We start from the raw sequence: 23,733 nt of genomic DNA, 5'->3' as shown, positions 1-23,733 counted from the left end.
CAGGAAAATTCCCCTCAAGGGAGCCTGGGTCAGAGGGTCCCTCTCCAGCCCAGCCCCTCCACTGGCGTCCTACTATCTACCCGGCAAAGGCCAAGCTCCGCAGTGCAGCGCTCAGCGCACCCAGCCCTCCCAGCCCACGCTTCCAGGCTTGTCGTCTCAGTACTCTCCTGGCCTCTCCCCCAAAAGCCTCCCTTCTGGTGGGAGAGGGGCACTGGCATCCCCTGGACAAGCTTTTCGCTTCATCACCCTCATCTTTGCCCACACCGTAGCCTCCTCCTGGAATGCACTGCCACACTTCCAACTTTGGGATCCTATTCACACTTCAAGACCCAGCACCAAGGGACCCTCTGTGAAGCCACCTTGGAGTCCTGCGACATCTGCCAACTACTGGTACCCCTCCCAGGCTCGGCAGCATCCACTTGCATGAGGGTGCGGTGTTCACATCTTACTCCTTCTCCTACTCCTAGCCCAAAGTCTCCAAGTAGGAGGCACTGCCAACTTTGTAAGCAAATAAACTACACTTCTGTCCACTCCTTTGAAATCTGTAAGAACTCTGCCCACACAGGGGGAGAGCATGGACCAGCAGAGCCTGCACTGCTAGAGGCAGGTAAAAGGCCAGTTGGGCCAGGCCCTGGGATGGGAACAGTAACAGGGTCTCACTGACGTCTGGAAAGCCTGGATCTAGTCTAGCTGTGGGAACGAGACGCGGATAAACGGCGGCCAAGTTCTAGATGTGGGCAGTTCCTGTGAGGAGGGGGCAGCCGTGTGAGGGGCCGAGCCCTGCCTGCAGTGTCTGGACCTCGGGAGGGAGGCTGTATCCCTCTCCCCATGCCTGCAGCATCACACGCCCATTCGATCTTCCTTCCCATGAAGCTGGTTGCAAAGGAGATCCATCTGTGGTCTTCGGCTCGGGCCAGGCTTGATGTCACGAGCGGGAGCTCACTCATCACGGATTCTCTGGGAAGAGTCCTTTCAGCCCAGAGCAAGCGTGGCCATTCACTTGGGAAGCCATGAGGGCCTAGCTCAGCTGGACTCCTGTCTCTGGAACCCACAGTCTTCCCGTACGCAGGAAGCTGCCCGCCCTCAGATGCATGGGGTGTCCTCTCGCTTATTCGATGTGGTCCCTGTCTCACCTTGACCAAGGAATGCTTCCTGGGGTCTGGTCCAGACCAGGAGGCAGAGCGAGAGGCAGCCACCGGTGGTGGCCACATCGCCCGATCTTCTCCCTGGCAGACAGCCTTCCCCGTGGGAGCGTCCCAACCAGTGGCAGATCCCTCGCAACTGCCGGGAAGGACAAGTCTGACAGCGACGCTCGGCTGGAGGTCACACCCCTCCCTGCCACTAATCCACCAAGAGAGCAGGAGTTGATGGAGTTTGGAAAACCAAGAGCTGTGGACTCCAGGAGGGTCATGGACAGACAGCCGTGAGCCACTGCCCAGGGCCTGGCACCCACTCCGCTGTTCCATTTTGAGGGGTTCTCCTCTCAATTTAACATGATGCTTCTGCTCAGGACTGGGGTGTCTCTGTGGCTCCCAGTCCTCTCTGCCTTTCCCCTGTCTCAGCGTCTCACTTACATGCTCCAGGCCCCGCTCGTGCCCCAGGTCCAAGTGCAATCTCATCCCGTCCGGTCACCCGGTGTGAGAGCCAACCCCTCCCTCGTCAGCCTCTGCGTTCCCTCCTACCTCACCCTTCACGTCTGATCACTCTCAAGGTCCCATAGATTCCTTCCCTGTAACATCTCCGGAACCCCACCCTCGGCCCCAGTCCTGCCGCCATCACTTCTGAGTTCGTTTCCGCCCAGCTTCCTCCTGGACAGCCTCGCCCAGCCTCCCTGGTCACGATTCCCCTCCACACCACAGATAGAGGCCTCTCCCTAACACCCCAAGCAGGCCATGCCTCCCCCTGCTCTCAATCTCTCCCAGACCCCCACTGACTGTGGAGGCGGACAGTGAAAGCTCCCACACGTGGCCCACACGGAACCTGCGGGACCCCGACTCCCACCCTCTACGTTTGCCCTGCATCCTGGACGCACCACACCACAAGCGCTTTCCCAAGTCACCCATGCATTTCATGCCTCCCATTTTGCCCTTCCTTCTGCTTGTGATGCGCTTGCCACCTACATACTAAAGGTAAGTCTTGCCCATCCACCAAAAATCAAGGTCTCGGGGCTTCCCTGGTGGCACAGTGGTTAAGAATCCACCTGCCAATGCAGGGGACATGGGTTCGAGCCCTGGTCCGGGAAGATCCCACATGCCGCGGAGCAACTAAGCCCGTGCGCCACAACTACTGAGCCCAAGTGCTACAACTACTGAAGCCCGCGCACCTAGAGCCCATGCTTTGCAGCAGGAGAAGTCACCGCGATGAGAAGCCTGCGCACCTCAACCAACAGTAGCCTGCGCTCGCCACAAGTAGAGAAACCCACGTGCAGCAACGAAGACCCAGTGCAGCCAAAAGTAAATAAATTTTTTTTTAAGTATATCTAAAAATATCAAGGTCTCAAACACTGATCGCCTCACCTGGGACTTTGTGGGGAGCCACATGAACCCCACACATTGGACGACATCTCTCCCATGTTCTCCCAGTGCACTAACTCTGGGGTAACTCTCATCCCAGCTCCTTGAGAGCAGGGGCCTTTCTTACTGGATATTCTATCCCCAGCACTTAACACACCTCCTGGCACACAGCAGGCCTTCAGCAGAACTTGTTGGCTGAGGATGGGTGGATAAAGGCGTGAACAAACAGTGTTCTCCAAAAGTGTTGTTTCTGAAGGACAGCTGAGTAGATGCTGGACTCGGCTGGGGCCGGCCAGATTTGTTCTTCATGGGGAATTGGAGTTTGAGAGACAGAGCAAGTCTCAGCTTCCCCAGGACATCCTGCCATTTTGGTCCCAGAGTCCAAGGCACTGCCTTAATCCCATTCCTTAGGACCAACACGGTTTGCATGTTCCTTGCAAGAGGGAAGACCAGAGCAAACCAAGGTCAACTGCTCGCAGCTGCAGCTGCGGCTGGACGCAACTCTGGTGCTTAGGATGGAATCCGAGTGCCTCCTTAGTCTGTTGTTGCAAAAACCTTTGTAACAACGATCAGAAAAACTCAACCGCGTGTCCACGGCCTGGAACGGGTTTGCATACAATTTACTCTGTCTTAAACTTCTCAGGAATTAAGAACTATAACATATGCACAAGGCAAGGAATTGCATCAAGAAACTGTGTTACATATTTAAAAATAGCTATTTTGAACATTTGAAAAAGCCATTTTCTCTGCCATGTTATGTCTTCTTGGCTAACTTACTCTTGGTTTCTGCACTTTTATCCTCCAGGTCCCAGGAAGAAGAGGTTTGATGCCATCTGGACTATAAGTCCTTTTGGCTGCCCTCTTGGACACAGAACCATTTTCACCTATAATTACAGAAATCTGTAGGAATGTATTTTATTTTCTAAGCTGCCAATTAAGAGAGAATTTCTGAGTAATTTTTTAAGAAAAAGAATCCCAATAGATAGCTTCATCCATCTCTATTTACACTGATGTTACATAAAATTTCCCCATTGAGGATTCAACATGCACTTTGATGGACCAGATCAGGGGTCCTGAGTCAGTTAGGGGAGGTGAAATACTGATGAAATACTGATGAAAACCTCACTTTTAGTTACCTGGTGATCCTTTCCCCATATAAAGCGGCATTTTATGCCACTTTGAGCATGTATCAAAACTTGTTTAATGATTATATCTCAAAGGATTGAATGCTCTTTTTTTTTCTTTTCAGTTCTCACGTTTCTGAGTAAAAGCCATCATGTTCAAGTTAACAGAGCATTATGTTTTCTCTGCAAACAAATTCCCATAATTCATAAACAAAGAGAAAGGTAAATTCATGAAGAGGAGACACAGCACTATTTTTCCACGTGACATTTGGGATCTAGGTTAAAAATGAGGCTTTTGTCTCTGGTGATTTATCAAACTCCAGATTTCATAAAAGATAAAGATGCACTGAAGAAGGAACACATCATCTTAATGCTTCATTTTGACAGTTTGGCTCTCTAAAAAGCATGTATTTTGAAACTCTCCCCTCCAGAAACTCAATCGTGTCCATGATTTACACAGTGAATTCTTGTTTTTCAAGCATACTTAAGTGAGAACAGGCCAGGAGACACCTTGAAAGAAAATGGTCACATTTGAAACATACAGATTATTTATAGACAGAAAACTCAAAGAACTGAAAGAAAATCTGGTTGTCAACAGACAGTTGCTTTTTCTATGTTTTCTCTGTAGCTCATTTTGGGTTTTGTGTGGGTGGCTCATGTGAACTCAAAGGTTATTTGCTAAATGTTTTGTGAGATTAGAACATGTTGTCCTTTAAAACCTAAATGCAAGTTTATGTTTATTGCAAATATGTTCAACTTTAGAATATGGGATATGGGATCTTTTTTTAACATAGAAAATCATACCTAGAATTGCTATGATAAAACAAGATTTCCTGTGCTTCTAGTTTTCATTCACAGTTTTGAAGGTCTTATTCTTAATCGTATTCCTAGCAGAAATCTCACAATACAGAGAGTTATGCAGTGCAAGTTTTTGCTTTTTCACCTTTTGGGTTAATTTCACCTGCCAACTTGAATACTGATTAGCCTTATTTTGAAAATACTTAGGTACCAGGAGCTGGAAAGTCAGTGTGGACTATAGCTCAGGTCTTTGCAATTTATCATATAAGGTACATTTTTCGAACACACAGTGTACAAAGGAGCAAAAGAAAAAAAAAAACCCTTTTTTTTTTCTTTAAAGGCGAGGACGGTTTATTTTTCTTGCCTCTTTAGCAATGCTCAGCTACCAGACTCAGGTCCAACAAGCACTTATGAGCCCCACCAAGTGGGCAGATGGCAGCAGTCTGCTGGATTTGAATCCCCCTTCTGCTGTGTGGCCCTGGGCAACTTATGTAGCGTCTTTGTGCCTCAGCTTCCTCGGGAGGAAACTGGGTAGATGGTGGTCCCTCCCTCATTGCCCTGGTGGGGGATTAATGAGTGCTCATTAATCTCACACAAAGCCTGTGAGATAGAAAAGAAAAGAAGCATGATTCAGAGACAAAGGCGGTGAGAAGAGCGAAAAGCAACACAGGCCAACTTTAACCCAGGAAAGTATGTGTTCAATAAAATACAAAGAAAACTCCCCCCCACCCCGAAAGTTCAAGAACACTAGAATGCCCGTTCTTCGGCGTTCATCTGCAGGAAGGAAAGCCCTTGGGGAGTTGAGGGTGGGAGGACTTTTCTCAAAATCTGATGCTAAAAAGCCTTGGGGTCAGCCAGCCCTGGGGCGGAGTCCCGGCTCCACAACTTAGATCTGTGTGATCCGAGGTGACTGTTCACCCCTGAGCTGAGCTTCCTCAAGGGCTGTGTGAGGTTGTTGTAGAGACTGAAGAAGTGACAGGGTCCAGGCGCTCAGCACGGCCCTGGCTCAGAGGAAGCACCGAATAGGTGGAGACAGAGGCCATCAGTCCAGTTAGCCAATATCCCGGGGCCCAGAAGGTAAGTGACATTTATTAGGGCCTGGGTACAAGTACTTCGGCTAAATTCTGTCCCTCATGGGCCTCCGCAAAACAAATATCCTCCAGGAGTCTGACCCGGCTTTTTCCTCGTCTCCCTCTTCCGAGTGCGACAGAATCTTCAAGGTCATCTGTCATAAAACTGTCTCATAAGTTGTCACCTCCAGCAAAGAAGAGTGAGTTATCAGAGCTCTCTCGGGACCTCCTAGGTGACACACTCCCAGGGGCTGGGCTGAGCAGGGTCCCCGGGGGCTCTGGCGAGGGTCGTGTGACAGCACTTCTTGAGAAGGTAGCACTTTTGGGGTCTTCAGGTCTGGCTGACACAGACCTCAAGTGCACCTACGTGGCCTGGGCCTTCAGGGAAGAAAACCCCGCGTTATGAAGAAGGGAGCAGCCTGCGTGATGCCGCAGAAGAGATCTTCCTCCCCTCACTGGAGCCCGGGAGCCACGCTCCCTCACGCCTGCTCTCCCAGGATGGGGAAGGCTCGGAATGTGGTCCCAAGTTGGGCGTCGGCATTTTAGAACTTCCTCTCTTCCTGTGTCTATTTGATGAGGCACAAAATTTAAATCCGATGTGGCGAAGCTGCACGCTCTGTGCAGGGTTTCCGGGCTCCAGTGCTCAGGTTCGGCTAAACAAATTCTTCTTTTTAAGAGCCATCACGTATGTGAGCAGGGCACCCCCTCCCTACTCCAAACAGTCTCCACCCAGGTGCCTCCACTCTCTTCCTCTCTCCCTCCTAATATTGTGCCGGTTCTCATGTTCTCTTCTCCCCATGTGTTGTCACCTCCTGGGTTCCCAGAGGGAGCCTCTCTATTGTCCCAGACTCTGGCATTAGGGACCCAGAGAGTCCCACAGAGTGTGCAGGACATCCACGGGGGCCTCTCCCGGCCACCACACCCTCTGACATGGACCCATCAACTCCCAGTTGCCCCCTTTGCTCTCAGGAACAATGGGTCTGAGATGTGTCCCCCCATGTGAGAAGGACAGAGAAAATGAGGCCAGAAACGGTACTTCTCTTCTCCATTATCGGAGCCTCCAAGATGCTGGTCTGTTGGGATCTAGCAGCAAATCGTACCTGCCCACCCTCGGCTCTCCAGATCCCCTTGCCTGCTTCCACCACCCATATGTTTAATGAGTGCCAGACAAAGAGGAAGGTCAGCAGCGGGGCAGGGGTACCCCAGCTCCTCCCTCCATCAGAGGGAGCCCTCAGGGCTCGCTGGGACTGCTCTCAAACTCCTAGGCCCAGCAGCGGATGCTGATGGGAGAGGAAGGCACACAGGCTGTCACAGCCAAGGGAGCACCTGTGGTACTCACCCTGCTCCCCCACCTGCCAGACCTCCATCTCCAGAGGTCACAGCAGAATATGGCAGAAACTGTTATCCAAAGAACGAGATGTGCTGACTTTTGACTTTTAGTTCCACCCCAGAGGTCATGTTTGCCCTTCAAGCTGGGAGGACTCAGGGTTTGGAGGGACTTCTGTAGTTTAGTGTAAGGGGATGACAAGTTCCTAAACTCACGCTGGACTTTGGGATGAAGTTGTGGCATTTTATTTTTCTGCGCTTGCATATAAAGCAACGTGCATTCAAGGAGGTGATAAGTGTATTCCCGTAATTTCCTGGAAGATGAACGCCAAAGCTAGAGCTAAATCAAGGCGAATGTAATTTGCATAAAGAAGAGCCACATTAAGAATGGGGAGGAAAATGCTGATCCCATGAATACTGGAAAAAGGACTCACGGATAAAATGCAGAAATGACGCTTTAATAACGCACGTGATCACATTTTTATTAACAAAGGACGTCTTATTTGGAAGCAAATACATCCTTGAGACGAGTCCGAAATTGGTCCTCCGATAGGCAGAAATCCACACTACTTATATATTCTAATTATAGCTACAACCTGCGCTTAATGCAAACATTCTAAACTCTTAGTCACTTTATTAAGAACCAGAAAAGGGACTTCCTGAAGCATAATGAGGGCTAGTCACAAGCTCTGAGAAAGAAAACGAAGAGATAATTCTGCATAGAGCTGGAGAATGCCGGATGTAATTTATTTAATAAAAGTGCTTCGTGTCTCTTTTTTGGTTTAGGAACTGGTACACCCTTAGGGGTTCAGACAGTACCGTGCTTCAGCACTGCTATTTCTAGGGCAAGATAAAAATGTGTATCAGAGAAAAGGAATCATTTATCATCGTAATGGTTACATCCCACTTTAGAAACCACTAGAGACTGCTTAACATTTTTATTTCCAACACGGTTTTCCTGAGTCTTCAGGTGACAAATGGAAACTGATGCCAGAAGGCTTTCTTTCCGTTTGTTCCTTATAAAAATGGCTAGATGTGGAGCTCATTTTCATCTGGGGTGACGCTCAGGTCTGTGCGTTCGCAGCCTGATCCTTCCCTTCCCGCTTTGTGTGATTCCTTCAAAAGTCTCCAAAGGCAACATCTGGGTCCAGTCAAAGAAGACAGATGGGCTCCTTCTACCTCCTCTCCCGGCCCCTGGAGACCTCTTCCCGGGGCAGGGGCGGGGTGGGGGGTGGGGGTGGGGGTGCGTTCTATTTGAATGTAATGACAGGCTGACTAAATTTTTCCTGGGTAGTGTGTTCAGGGCATTCCTATCATTAGAACCCATTCTGTATCCTTACAGACCTCCTCATTATGGATGGATTTCTCTATTTCAAAACATTCCTAGGATTTCTAGATGCTGTCATTGAGTCCTATTATTTTTCTTGTTATTCTTATGATTTTTCTTCTGTGACTTTCTACGGCCAGATTCTCTTCATCTGTCGTGGAACTGGAGGCCAATTTCCTAGAAATCATCACTCTTGCTTACCGTGGTTATTAACCAATAAAAGATTCAGAATTAATCTTGATTTCCTTGGTGCTGTGGTAACATCAAATCCTTGACATTTCTTCCTGGTGTTAAGACTTCATACATTGGAACCTAGCCCGTTTAATCGTTCTCTGTTTCTTCCTCTTAAGAAAAAGGATCTAAATGTTCCACTTTGGTTATGGGAACTAAGGTCTTTGTAGATTAGTAATTAACAGTAAGAAAAAAAGTTTTATTGAACACTAACCATGGGTCAGGTGCTAAGGTAAGGGCATTCAAGTATCTTCTCAATGCCCCTCCCCGAGGTAAATATCACATTATCTACCTTTTGTAAATGAAGGTGAGAGCTGGAGTCCACAGGGTTCATCCTTGTGTCCCGGGAAGGGCAAGATCTGGTGAGTACACGGGACCCCAGAGGGAGGAGCCCAGTGCTGGGGCCACAGCACCCTGGAGAACTGAGCCATAAGGTACGCAAAGTGGCGGAGAAGGCCTGGGACGTACTCGCCTTCCGTAAGCGTGTCTTGAGCGTTATTCCACATCCCGGATAAGTTTCAGCCTGATCAACACATCTTGAAAAACAACCCACTGACAGAGAGGGGTGGTTTACCTAAATTTCCTAGGGGTGAGGTAGGTGCTGAGAGCACCAAGCCAGTCCAGGAAGCAAGCCCCTATGGGCTCCGGAATCCGCGGCAGGCAGGTCAGCACGGAGCTCAATCCCGCTCCCTCGCCCCAAAGAGCTGGCCAGATGGTCCAGCCTCGGCACCTTCTGACGATAACCGAATCCCACGTGGAGCTGTCCCCACAGCGAGGATGGAGCACGCGCGGGGACGCAGCAGCTGGGTTTGGGTTTGTGATGCGTGAACTGGCATTCTGGTTTCTGTATCTGTCCCTTCTGACTTTGATTAAGGAGCGTCAATTCCCCGGAGCCTCACATACGGTGGGTGTACAGGCAGATTAAAACTCCTGAATCTGCAAACCAGGGAACCCAATCCTGTACCTCACTGACCCACAGGGGAGGGAACGTTCTGCCCTTTCCTTTACCTTCTCGGACCCTCTGCTTCCTCCTCCTTCCTCTGCCCCAGGGAGCAGAAGGTAGAAATCAGAGTCTGGGGTGTCTGCGAGGCCATCGTTATCACAGGGTGTGGTCACTGTGTTTAAAGGCTGGCCCTGGGGATGGTGCTCCTGGCGGCCTCCCGGACCCCGTGAAGAGCCTGTGCTCTTGGAAAGTTCACCTGAGCACGTGCACACTCACCTGAGCATCCTCATTCCGGTCCTTCCTCTTGAGCCCTATGCCATGAGACTCACCAGGGTCCCAAGCACTGGACCGCACTCAGAGGGAGGGGAGAGGCCTGGCTCCGTCTATACCGAAACTACTCACTCCAATCCAGCTCTTGTCGGCCCGTTTGTTTATTTGGGAATGACAGTCACCATTGGGCAGAGGGGCACTGCTAAGGGGCCAACATTTAGCCGGCTGGCTCCTGGCGAGTTTAACATTAGGTTTTGTGGGTGTCATTTGGTCAGTGTTCCTAGCACGTGGGGCGTTATTTGGGGACCCTAAATTCAACACGAGGGCTCAGACCAGAGTGGGGACTGTCCTTTCTCTGCAGAGTCGGAGTCCCAGATAACCCGGAAGTCACTCAATCCCAAATATTTGACAAGAGCCCACTGACCTCTGTGAATGTGTGCCAGGCAGGTGACGTGGTGAAGACATGAGTTCCCGGCACTGGAAAAGTCTTCGTTCTCGGTCGTCACCTGCCAAACGGACAGCAGAAAAATCACCGCTGACGATATTCTGAGAGAATCGAACTTCCTAGCAAGGTAGATGGTAGACAGTGCACATTTCCGTACAGCCAGTAAGCGGACCTACTGTAGGCTGGCCCGTCACCCCCAAAAGCTATTCGTTAGACGGAGAAATGCCAGAAACATACTGTGAGTCCAGTTTACGTGTTTCTATTAATTCCTCACTCATACCAAGCATGGCCACCACCAGTTGCCAATTCTTGAGCTCTGACAGGCGTCGAAGAAACAATTCGAAGGCGAGGAACACAGAACGTGAGACGGTTTTTATTCAGGTCACTCCATGCCTGGAGAACTCTAAATACCAGAACGAACTACTTAAATCTAATCTGCAACAGAACCCACCCACCTTCCCTTCCCCCTCCCCGCCTTGTACTCAGGTACTGCCACATGTTTTCAAATTCTTTCTTTTCTTTTTTCTCTTCTTTTTCTTTTTTCTTAAAATTCTGCTTAAAAGCTTTTGCTTGAAATTCATTTCCTGACAGTTCTGGAGGCTGGAAGTCCAGTATCAGGGTACGAGCACAGTCAGGTTCTGGTGAGACTCTTCCTGGCTTGCAGAAGGCTGCCTTTTTTCTATTTTCACATGGCAGAGCGAGAGTGGTCTCTTTCTCTTTTTATAAGGAAACTCAGCCCATCATGAAGTTCCCACCCTCATGACCTAATCTAACCCTAATGACCTCTCAAAGGCCCCATCTCCAGATGCCATCACATTGGGAATGAGGGCTTCAACACATGAATTTGGGGCCGGGGACACAGTCGTTCAGTCCATAACAACATTCCTTTTGATTTTCATTAAGAAATGTATGTACAGATTCTTAGAGGAATCTTGTAATTGAAAGACCACGGACTTTGGGGCTTCAGAGATAAAAGTTGAAACCATAGCCCCACTACTATCCACCTTTGTGGTTAGGACAAATTATTTCACTTCTGAGCCATTAAAAATGTTTTTTTTTTAATTTAGATATAACTGACAATAGCAATATGTTAGGTCCAGGTGTACAACATAATGATTCAATATTTGTGTATATTGCAAAATGATCGCCACCATAAGTCTAGTTCACATCTGTTCACCATAGTTACAAACATTTTTTTTTCTTGTGATGAAAGCCCAGGGACTGTAGTCAATAATATAACTGCTTGTATATTTGAAAGTTGCTAAGAGAGTAGATCTTACAAATTCTCATCAGATGGTTTCTTGAATGCCTGTCACATCTGCAGCATTGGCATTTGGTAGCGGCCGTATTTGACACGTGTGGGGGACGAGCATCAAGGTGGAAATCAGACTCACAGGACATTTATGTCATTTATTCACCTAACGAGTAGCTTTTTTCAGCTCTACTCTGGGTAAGATGGTCTTTCAGTGACTCTAATGAAGGAAGTTGTTTGCTTTATTTTGTTTTTTAATCAGAGGGAAGTGAAGAAATATAACTGGAATAAACTAAGAATGAAGAAAATACACAGAAAAGAGAAAAAGGTGTCGAATCACGAAGCCGGCAGTCACAGTCATTTCGGGAAGGCGGACTCTTATCTGACCAGGGCAGGGTGTGCAGTCTGGCACTCTGACTTTTTTTGTTTCTTCTTGCCTTTGTTTTCCCCCATGGAGAAGGGCAGTGGCACTCTGCAGTTAGCGCCGAGTCTACACTCGGAGGCCGAACCAGAGTTTGATCTTCTGGTCTGCTCGCTTTGACCACTTGATCATGGGATGGAATGTGCCCCATACACCTCTCAAAGGCCTCCCTGCTAGGGTGGGGGACAGCACCCTCCCCCTCGAAGCAAACTGAACGGCTTGGTATTTAAACTTTCAGTAATTCTCTCTGCTCAAAGAAATAACACTCAAGTAGAAAGTTAGGCTGTCTGTATCTGCTTCCCATTTGCTTCCAACTCATACCCCGAGTCCTCTGGTTGGAAGGTCACCTGCCTTCCCCAGCTCCCCAGTTCTTCCAGGGCCTGGAGGACGGACTCCTTTGTAAAAATCCTCCTGTAACAGAGAGCTTTGTGCTCCAGTGGAAAAACTGGCAGCACAGAAAGGCTCTACCCATGTATAATTTAGCGTGATTACCTGGGGCGGCAGGCACAGCTCAGAGGACCGTGTCACATGCGCCTCGGGGTCCCCACCTAAAACTGGGCCATCTCATGACAGTGGAGGGAGAGGATAATGTCTGTCTTGCTCCCTGCATTGGTGTCACAATTACAACTGAAAAGACACAATGGAGATAGGCGATTCTCAGAGGAACAGCCCACAGAACATCTCTGGCAGAGGCGAGAACAACAGCTGGCCAAACACACTCATGGTCCTGAAACTCTCCCATCACACTGCAGAGGAAAATGCCCGGAAATCCATGCTGAAGCCCAGTGGACAGGCCCCCCTAAACATGGATCAGCTGCCCTCCACCACTGCATGGGAAGGAGAGAGGAAGGATCAACTATAATGTGGAGGTGTCCAGGTAGAATTGCGGACACTTTTAGATTTTTTTTAAGTCAACGTGTAAAGTAAGTTTTCACGGGACTGATCAAGAGAAAAGCAGGGACAGAGAACTGGCTGGACCACGTGGAACCCTGCTTGAAGAAGGGACATCACATGGGAAAAGCTTGCAGAGGGACTTTTGCAAAACTGGCTGTGGCTTAACCCCTCCAACAGGATGAGGCAGAAGTAAAAAGCAAGTTCAAGTTAAGGGGAAAGGCCCCTTGAAGGCCTGCCAACCGGCTCCTGGGTGCTTTTCCTTACATGTCAACATCACTGTACTGCTGCAGGGCCCACTCGAGAAGGCTCAGCGTAACCTCATCCTTGCTGGCAAGTGGCCCCTGGCACTGGCCACTTCCCAGATAGAAAGCCTGGCACGACTCACCCCCCACTGGACAGCACCCAGGATTTGGAATGTGTCGACAGGAAGGCAACTTTATGAGGGCAGATGCCCAGGAAAGCAACTGACTGAGAAGCCTCTGGTCCCTTGAATTAGTTGATTGGCAGGAAGCCGACTGAGGGCTGCACAGTGGTCCATGTGCCTAGGCAGGGTGGCCTTTGAGAGGTGTGTGGGGCACATTCCATCCCATGATCAACAGGTCAAAGCGAGCAGACCAGAAGATCAAACTCTGGTTCAGCCTCCAAGTGTAGTCTCAGTGCTAACTACAGAGTGTCACTGTCCGCAATTGTAACCCCACTGACAATTGCCTTTGCAATGCACAGAAAGTTTAAATTTACTTATTGCACAAAAACATTGTAAAAAACAGAAATCAAATATCTAGCCCTGCAACGTTACAAAATCTTAACATGAGGTTTTTGGAGAAAGGATTTTTAAAATGACATGGTTGTTGTTTACTTCAAGCGGTAGAGCTGCTCCTGAAAACTTGTGTGTAAATTAGCCTTGTGCAAAACAAACCCTTCTTAAAACGCACCAGGTAACAGACACTGTTTAAGCCCCTCATGTGCATTTGTTCATTTAGCTTTCAGAAGCCCTGCAGGTAAGCATTAATGATATCTTTTATTATCTTCATTTTGCAGGTGGAAAACTGTGACACAGAAAGGTTGAGGAACTTGCCCAAGGCTGCAGAGCCGGGTTTGGACTGGGTACCCAGCTTTCTGAGCCCACGTTCCTAATCACAGGGTACACTGCCTCCCAATGGACTCATGGGGAGTTAGTTCCCTGGCCAACACCTGTCCTTCCCAAATACACAGTTTATAAAGATGTATTGTCACACCTGGTCAGGTTTGGTGTGAACCACACCCCACACTTAAAGTCTCTAAGGGAAATAAATGCTTGTTTCCTAATAAGTCATCATACAGCTAAGACAGAGCTGAACTCATAAAGAAACCCCTGCTGCCTTATCTTTGGTGGATGCCCATATCCATTCCCCCTTTTTCTTTCCTAGAAACACCCCAAATAGCTTTGGGTAGCAATATACCCAGTTAAAAACACTTAACTCCCTACAGAGGATCTACAAAAAAGCCTCAGCTAACGTCATATTTAATAGTCAAAGACTGAGTGCTTTTCCCCTAAGATCAGGAAGAAGATGAGGCTGTCCATTATCTCCACTTCTAATCAACATTGTACTGGGGGTCCTGGCCACAGCAATAAAGCAAGAAAAAGAAATTAAAGGCCTAGAATTTGGAAATGAGTAAGTAAGACAGTCTTCATACAAAAAGACATGATATTTTATGTAGAAAATCCTAAGGAATATATAATAAAGCTACCAGGACTAATAAGCCAATTAAGCAAAATCACGAGATACAAGACTCTGACATACAAAAGTCAATTGTATTTCTGTATTCTAGAAATGAACAATGGGAACTTGAAATTTCAATGCTGTTGCTGTAACATCAAACATATGACATATTTACGGACACCTTTTACAAAGTACTTGCAATATCTGTACATGAAAACTGAAAAAAATGTTGCAGAAGGAAATTTAAAAGGAGCACCTAAATAAAGGGAGAGATATACGGTGCTTGTGGGTCAGAGAACTACATATTGCTAAGACTTCATTTCTTCTCACCTTGATCTACAGATTCAACACAATGCCAATCAAAATCCCAGCAGAGGGCTTCCCTGGTGGCGCAGTGGTTGAGAGTCCGCCTGCCGATGCAGGGGACATGGGTTCGTGCCCTGGTCCGGGAGGATCCCACATGCCGCGGATCGGCTGGGCCTGTGAGCCATGGCCGCTAAGCCTGCGCGTCCGGAGCCTGTGCTCCGCAACAGGAGAGGCCACAACAGTGAGAGGCCCACGTACCGCAAAAAAAAAAAAAAAAAAAAAAAAATCCCAGCAGATATTTTTGTAGAAATTGAGAAGCTGATTGTAAAACATATGGAAATACAGAGGACTTAGAATAGTCAAATTTTGGAGGAAACAATTTTGAGGAAAAAAAAAAAAGGTGGACGATTCAATAACTGATTTCAACACTTACTATAATGCGACAGTAAACACAACAGTATGGTATTGGGATAAGAATGAAATGTAGATGAATGGAAAAAAGTAAAGAGTCCAGAAATAGAGCCACACATGCATGGTCAACCGATTTTCAGCAAAGTCACCAAGGTAACTGAATGGGGGAAAAACAGTCTTTTCACCAAATGGTGCTAGAACAACTGAATAGCCACATGCAAAAACAAACAAACAAATGAATCTCACCCTTACTTCACACCATATACAAAAGTTAACTCCAAGTGGATCATGAACCTAACTGTAAGAGATAAATCTACAAAACTTCTGGAAGAAACTATGTGAGAAAATTCTAGTGACGTTGGGTTAGCTGAAGATTTCGTGATACATGACACAAAAAGGTTGAATTTCACCAAAATTAAAATTCTGTTCTTTCTGACACTCTTAAGAAAATGAAACCATGGGTAATGGATTAAGAGAAAATATTTGTGAATCACATATATAATAAAGGGCTTCCATACAGAATTTATAAAGACAACTTACAATTCAATAGTAAGAAAACAAAATCCAGTTAAACAAACAGGCGAGAAATTTGAACGGACACTTCACCAAACAATACAAACGAATGGCAAATAAACACATGAAAAAGATTTGAGAAATGCAAATCAAGACCACAATGAAATAACACTCCACACCCACTATAATGGCTAAAATGAGTAAGACAGGCTATGTTAAATACTGAGGATGCAGGGCAACTAGAAGTTATTGCTGTTGGGAATGCAAGTGGTTCAGCCGCTTTGGAAGGCAGCTTGGCAGTCTCTTATAGAGTTAAACATATACCTACTATGAACCCAGCCATTCCACTCCTAGATATTTACAAAAGATAAATAAAAACATATGTCCATACAAAGACTTGCACGAGAATGTTCACAGAAGCTTTGTTCATACTAGCAAAACTGGAATCAATCCACATACCCAGCAACTGGTTAATGGATAAACAAATTGTAGTGCATCTGTACCAAGGAACAGTACCCCACATTAAAAAGGAACACCCAACGACTTGGATGGATCTCAAAAGCATTTTGCTAAGTGACAGAAGCCAGATATAAGAGACTATGCACTATGCTATTCTATTTATATTATATTATAAAAAAGGCAAACCTACAGCAAAAGAAAAATCAATGTTTTCCAGGAGTCAGAGTCAGGGGAAGGGATGAGACGAAAAGGGGCACAAAGAAATGTTTTTGGGGTGATGGAAATGTTCTATTGTGGTGGTGATTATAGGACCATATGCATTCGTCAAAGCTCATTGATAAAACACTTGAAATTGGTGAATTTTAATATATACAAATCACATATATTATTTTACAATATATATGTTTATAATTATATTCATATATACATAAAGTAAAAAGCTGACACTTTTTAAATGCTCATCTCCCCAGACTCCTTTGCAACCAGGCTTAGACATGGGACCCCCACAGCCAATGAAAGTAGGCAGAGGTTTACTGGGTGGTGCTTCTGTGAAAACTGTTTTCCTGATAAAAGAGAGCCTGAGCTGACATATGCCTTCTTCTCTTTGTCCTTTTTCTAGATTCCTGCTTGGAACTCAGCCACCTTGTGGGTGTAAGAACAGTTAAAAGCCACACTAAGGAGCTGTATTAGTTCCCTAGAGGTGCTGTGACAAATCACCACCATCTTGATGACTTAAAACAACAGACACTTATTCTCTGACAGTTCGAGAGGCTGGAAGTCCAAAATCTAGGTATGGGCAGGGCCATGCTCCCCGCAAAGGCTCTAGGGGAGAATCCTTCCTTGCCTCTCCTAGCTTCTGGTGGTTGCCAGCAACCTTTGCATTCCTTGGCTTGTGAACCAATGACTTGAATATCTAATACCTGCCTCCATCTTCACAAACTATTCTCCTCTGTGTCTCTAGGTCTCTCCTTTTCCTGTAAGGACACCAGTCATATTGGAGTAAGGCCTACCCTACTTCACTACGACCTCATTTTAACTTGGTTATGTCTGCAAAGACCCTATTTCCAAATAAGGTCCCTTTTATAGGTACTGGGGGTTAGGACTGAACATATCTTTTGGAGTGGGGGGGTACACAATTCAACTCACAACAGGAGGGCAGAGGGGGTAGATAGCAAGAGCAAGAGGCCCAGCTTTAGCCGTGGACTCACCGTGCCTGTCTTCCGCATTCTTTGGGCTTCCGTCTTATTTTTTTTTTAATTAGTTCATGTCTTTTATTAACCAATCCTACCCAGCCATGTGGAGATCTTTCTTGTCCTTTCAGATGTTTGAGGTCTTCTGCTAGTGTTCAGTAGGTGTTCTGTGAGAATTGTTCCACCTGCAGATGTATTTTTGATGTATTTGTGGGCGGAGGTGAGTTCCACATCTGTCTACTCCGCCATCTTGATTGGAGCCCCTAGGCTCCTGTTTTGGCAGCATTTAAAGCATTCCTCCCTTGGTACTCAGCCCCAAATCCATTTGCTATGTCCTTTGAATTTGTTTTCGGTGCCCACTCTTAAATCTACCCTCTTCCTTTTAACCTTACTGTGGATAGAGGGTGGAATCAGGTGGAAGGAAGAGTCCAGTCCTGACCAGTAACCATACACCTTCGTCGAGCTTGGATATAAGATTCTACAACACCCTTCAGGTACCACGTGTCTTAAATTATGCCCATCCAATATGGAGAACAATACAATATGCAGTTACTTAAACAAGTTATATGAAGTAAAGGAGGTCAAACAATGATTTTTCCCTCACTTTCCACTTTTCTCCCTCAAGAGAGCTGCTCCCACTGTCCTCAGCAGCCCACCCCCTAGACTTGTGAGCCCTTGTCCAGGAGAGAGTAAACCCTGTACGTGCCCAGCAGATGATCATCTCATAGAGTAATGGAAATGGTACACCCCAAATCATCCAGGCTGCAGAGTCTTTTTCTTCTCCTTCTTTTTTCTCTTCTTTTCCTTCTCTGTAGTAGGTAGAGCCTGTGGCCTGGCTTTGCCAGACCTACCCCGCCTCCAGCACATGCTCACCTGGCCTCACCTCTGTTTTGCTGTAGATCCCTCTGTAGCCCGTGTGCTTCCCACTCAGCCCTGGCTGGGGAGGCTGGGGTCTCCCTGGGTCCAGTCTGCATCTCCCTCTGACGGCACCCTTGGTGTGGCCAGAGCACGAGGCTTCTGCCGCCATCCCCACAAGGCCAGTCCTCACCTACTCAGCCCACACCTCCACCTTCCTGCCTCTCTTCCTGTTTGACTTTCTGTCTTGTTTTTGTGTGTGTGTGTGGGGGGGGTGGGTGTGTGGTCCATATATATTTTTCTGCCTTCCAGTATTTTTTAATATCTATCTTTTTTTCATCTTTCTGTATTTCTCTCCCGAAATGACTCCTTTCTCTCTTTTTTGGTAACCTTACTTCACCACTTTTCCCTTGTCTATATTTTTAATGTTTCTGGAGTTTTCTGCATTTCTGTATATTTTCTTTTTTTTTTGCGGTACACGGGCCTCTCACTGTTGTGGCCTCTCACGTTGCAGAGCACAGGCTCCGGACGCGCAGGCTCAGCAGCCATGGCTCATGGGCCCAGCCGCTCCGCGGCATGTGGGATCTTCCCGGACCAGGACACGAACCCATGTCCTCTGCATCAGCAGGCTGACTCCCAACCACTGCGCCACCAGGAAAGCCCTGTATTTTTTCTGTTTTTTCTGGGGTTTTGTTTTTCTATTTTTTTCTCTCCTATCATATTTCTGTGTCTGCATTTCTGTCTTTTTTCTTGTGTCGTCTGAGCTGTCTTTTCTCCTATTCCCTCTATCCCTCTTTTCTTATGTGTTTGCCCACCATATTATTTCTCCCTTTTCTCTTCAGGTTTGTTTCCAGATTAAGCTTGGTTCCCTCTGGGTGGCTTTGAGCAGAGGACCCCCTTCCCGCCACCTGCAGCCTCTCTCCCTGAACTCTGCCCTCTCCCCAATTCTGCCGCCCTCTTCCTGCACCAACGGGAAGGTGCTGGTTTGTCTCCCACTAACTTCTCAAAGAAAGCAGGGTGGTTGGGTCCACCAGCTGTCAGCTCACTGGTGGCTTCCTGAACTGGGAATATGGGATTCTTGATACCTTTACCCTAAGCTTTGAACCTGAGCTACAATTCCAGGAGAGCCAGTTAAATAAATCTCAGCCAACATCCTACTATATGCGCAAAGTATATGTATGTGTGTGTGTGTGTGTGTGTGTGTGTGTGTGTGTGTGTGTGTATATATATATATGTATATATGAGAAAGGACACTGGAGGGCACCCTTATGTCCACTGTTCCAGCTTGTTTCCTATGAGAAGAAGTAAATGTTCTCAAGATGCCCCAGAGAGGGCTGTGTCCTGGCTTTGGGGACCTGAGGGGAGGGGCCCGCCATGAGGTTCACGCTCATCTCAGAGCCTGGGTCAGAGTTTGAACCCAGGGCCCTTGGCTCTGGCACCCCACCCCACCCCGAGACCCTTGCTGGGCCCCAGCTCTGCACTAGGCTCACTGCACCAGAATCCCCCCTTCCCTCAGAAGGTGGCAGGTGGCAGCACTGCAGGGCTGAGGGGGTGGAAGAGCCCTTGTGTGGGGAGATGAGTCACCTGGGTGCAAGGCTGGGATTCCCACACAAACACACCATGAGAACGATGGCTGCTATGATAGTATGAAGGTGCCCAGCACTGGGGACCTCCCCAACACACCCACATGCTCCGCAGCGCTGGCCGCGGATGGTGAAGACATTCTGGTTTTAGGGTGAGTCCCAGGCAAGTCCAGTAACTGTCCCTAGATCTGGAACACAGATGTATCTGGTCTGCCAGGGCGTGCCTTGTCCCCAGCTGCCAACAAAGCTGTGTGAGCACAGACCTGGCCCCCTTCCCTCGGCCCTCGCTGTTCACACAGAGGGCTCCCCCACAGACAGCCTGGGCCACAGCAGCAGAGAAAGCATCCTCCCCTACGGTGCTGGGAGCAGGTTCTCCATACGCGTGCATTCAAAGGCTCCCCTCCACCCTGAGCTGTCCAGTCTCAGAGCACTCCCTCCGCTGCTTCAGAGATGTGCACGTCCCCTTCTCTCCACCTCCCTCACCGACAGCTCCCCCTCCCCCAGGTTCCCCGCTCTGGTCTCCCTCCTGCCAAGTGGGCACATCCATCCATCGGAGCCCTTGCCACGCTGCTCTGACCAGGGCAGGACTGCGACCTGCCTGGCACCCAGCCCAGTGGTCAGGGCCAATGAGCACATGAAGGACCCTCCCTCACAGACGCTGGGAGTCGAGGTCGATTCCAGGGGAAGGGGTGGAATGCAGTTGGATTCAGAGGGCATAGAAATAGTGAGAGGAAATTCAGTAGAGAGGAGTATACACAGCAAGGTGTGTGGGGCTCCAGGTCAGCCTTCTCACTGCATGGCAGCTACAGCGTCTGCAGGTTTTGGGGGGATTGCCAGGGTCTCTGCAGACTCTTCTCTCACCTGCACTGTCCTCCAGGCTCTGGTCTGGGGCCTGGCAATATGAACAGACCCCAAAGACAGAGCCCTTTCCCAGCCAAGACCTGACTGTTTTTGTCAGGCACATAAAAGATCCAGGAGTGGGGACCGGCACGGGGGGACACACATGTTTGATCTGACCTGTTTCTCAATCTTTTCGCCACTAAAGCTTGACTGAAATTGTCAAAACATGAAATCAATAAGGTCTTGGCAAAAGGCTCCTATAATTGAATACATTACTTCCCAATTTCTCCTCCTTTTCCCTTTTCATGTCAAATGAAGAGTCTGCTTTTTATTACTTAGCCTTTCAGAAGAGAAAACAATTGTTGGATGATACAACCTCTTTGGTCATGTAAGCGTACATTTGAATACATGCTTCTGAAATCGATCTTGATCATTTTCAACAACAGATAGGTAAACAAACAAATGCTGGATGCCATCTTCCTTTCTTAACAGTGTCCTCATTTTACAAGTTCCTTCTAATGTTCCGGTGGATGGAGGGATAGAGGTAGGGGTGGGGGTGGGAATCAGGAAACCATAAATAGATTCAACAGGCACCGAAGCGTGCATTTGGAGTACCGTCAGCTAGAAAGATCTTGTTTCAATAACACGATCTTCGCATTTAGCTGAAGACTAACTTATGGGGCCTGACTGCCCTTAGTGACTGCTTAAAGCTGACATAAGGCAGAATAACGTACATTTAATATGTGAAAGAAATTAGCCCTCAAGATCTTTGTTTCCTGAATCTCTGCAGCAGCTCAGCTGGTGCTTGGCACACAAGACAGCTGGAGGAGGCCTTCTTGGGGCGGTGAGGGAAAGGCAAGGGGTACAGCACACAGAAAGCTCACCCCATGGGGGTCTAGAGTGAACTCGGGGGACAACAGATTGAGAGGGAGAGCACAGAACCCACTGCAATTTGGACTCCGTAGGGCTCTGCACTTCCACGTCCACGAATGGCATCCTATCTTCCCCAGCCACAAACGGGAGCCCCAGGGGCATTCTTGACTCCACCTTCAGCCATGACCATGGCTGAAGTGATGGGCCATGACCCCCATCACTTGCAGGAAAGGTGGAAGGTTCTCAACCCCGCACTCAGGGCGCACAGTCACTCACTCACATCACATGCCTCGCCTCCAAGGTCCTGCTCCCCTTGCTGGGGGATGGTATGAAAGGGCGTGCTCTGCCGGTCACCATGTAGGACTCAGCTTAAGGACGCTCCTTCCGAGAGCCACCCGACACAGAAAATGGGGCGGCCCTCTCTCTGCTCCAGACCCCTCTCACTGCACATCCCCCCGACCCTAACTGCCACCCATCCCTCCAGCTGAGAGTCCGTGTCTTAGTCATCTTTGAAGTCCCAGAACTCACACGGTGCAGGGCGCGCTATGTCACTGAGCAGCATCTGTCATACAAGGAACTATTCAGTAAAAATTCAAACGTTTACAGGTCTTTTTTTTTCTTAATTGTTTATTTAAATCTATATATCTGAAGCTCCGATTAAGCACTTTTTTTTTTTTTTTTTTTTTTTTTTTTTTTGCGGTACGCGGGCCTCTCACTGTTGTGGCCTCTCCCATTGCAGAGCACAGGCTCCGGACGCGCAGGCTCAGCGGCCATGGCTCACCGGCCCAGCCGCTCCACGGCATGTGGGACCTTCCCGGACCGGGGCACGAACCCGTGTCCCCCGTATCGGCAGGCGGACTCTCAACCACTGCGCCACCAGGGAAGCCCGAAGCACTTTTACTTCACTGTCACTCAGAGGCTTCTATTTTTGGCTAACCTTTTGGAATTCTGAAACAGCACCCATCTCATTATGTTGAGACGACCACTGCGTGAGCCTCTGTGTGCTCCTGTGTGCTCAGCAGGGAGAGGGCTTTGAGACACTTGTGAGTAAGGGGTGAATTAACACTAGGGGTTAAAACACAACAAAACAGCCTATTAGTAAAGCCTGAGCTGTTGGCGAGCGGGAAAGGAAGAGCAGCAGGTCGCTGAGAGCTGCCATATGAAATTCTAAGGTCAATAGGTAGTGGTCTGTCCCACCGCCAGGCTGCTAAGCTGATGAGGGGATGGGCTGGACTTAACACTAGCTGACTTGGGAAGCCAGGCTGGGAGGTGTTAAGCCCTTTATAGGGACATATGTGATTCCCTCCTTTGCATTATGCTGTGTCCTAATGTCATACACCTGTGAGCTTGGTCGCACATTCCTCATGGAGGCCCCTGCAGCCTGGCAAGTTTGCTGTTTCCCTTTTCTTAGCCCTGCTATCAGGGTGTTGGCTGTAGGCAAAGTGCTGGGCCCTAGGCTCTCTCTCATCACAGCAAGAACTTGACAAATGTCCTGATCTCAGCTGACCATAATGGTCTGCCCACTGGCCTTGAGGAAGGGCAGAATAAATAGAATAATAGGCTCATTGCTGTTCACCCAAATTCTACAGTTTCCAGTAGCATCAAGCCCCAGGATGTGTCAACCCCCTAATCACAGAGAACTTGAAGAAACTGTTGTTAAAGCCTGTAGTGAACACCATACTTGACAGTGAAAGGTTGAAAGCTTTTCCTGTAAGATCAGGAATAAGATAAGGATGCCCACGCTCGCTATCCTTATTCAACATAGTACTGGAAGTCCTAGCCAGAACAATTAGACAAGAAAGAAATAAAGGCATACAAATTGGAAAAGAAGAAGTAGAATAGTTTCTATTTGCAGATGATATGATCTTATATATAGAATATCCTAAAGAGTCCCCCCAAAAACGTTACAACTAATAAATGAATTCAGTAAAATTGTAGGATACAAAGTCAAAATACAGAAATCAGCTGCATCTTTCTACACTAACAGTGCAATATCTGAAAAAGAAATAAAAACAATCTCATTTAGAGTTGCATCAAAAACCAATAAATTAGGGCTTCCCTGGTGGCGCAGTGGTTGAGAGTCCGCCTGCCGATGCAGGGGACACGGGTTCGTGCCCCGGGAAGATCCCACATGCCGCGGAGCGGCTAGGCCTGTGAGCCATGGCCGCTAAGCCTGTGCGTCCAGAGCCTGTGCTCCGCAACGGGAGAGGCCACACAGTGAGAGAGGCCCGCGCACCACAAAAAAAACAGAAAACAAAACAAAACAATAAATTAACCAAGGAAGTGAAAGATCTGTACACTGAAAACTATAAGATGAAAGAAATTGAAGAAGACAAAAATAAATGAAACAATATACCATGTTCATGGATCAGAAAAATGAATATTGTTA

The 23,733-nt window shown here is 47.9% G+C and overlaps 1 protein-coding gene across 1 annotated transcript in view; it reads right to left on the bottom strand.

The window, feature by feature from the left end:
• The window catches only part of ACOXL (acyl-CoA oxidase like), a 380,633-nt gene that overhangs the window by 71,318 nt on the left and 285,582 nt on the right, over positions 1 to 23,733 (bottom strand). The window contains 1 exon segment of the mRNA XM_060168784.1: positions 10,027 to 10,108. Coding sequence (XP_060024767.1) covers positions 10,027 to 10,108 — 82 coding nt within the window.

The sequence above is a fragment of the Lagenorhynchus albirostris genome, chromosome 13 (genome assembly GCF_949774975.1).
Source record: "Lagenorhynchus albirostris chromosome 13, mLagAlb1.1, whole genome shotgun sequence".
Classification (NCBI taxonomy): domain Eukaryota; kingdom Metazoa; phylum Chordata; class Mammalia; order Artiodactyla; family Delphinidae; genus Lagenorhynchus; species Lagenorhynchus albirostris.
The sequence above is the reverse complement of the archived record's forward strand: the minus strand, read 5'-3'. Positions and strand labels throughout refer to the sequence as shown.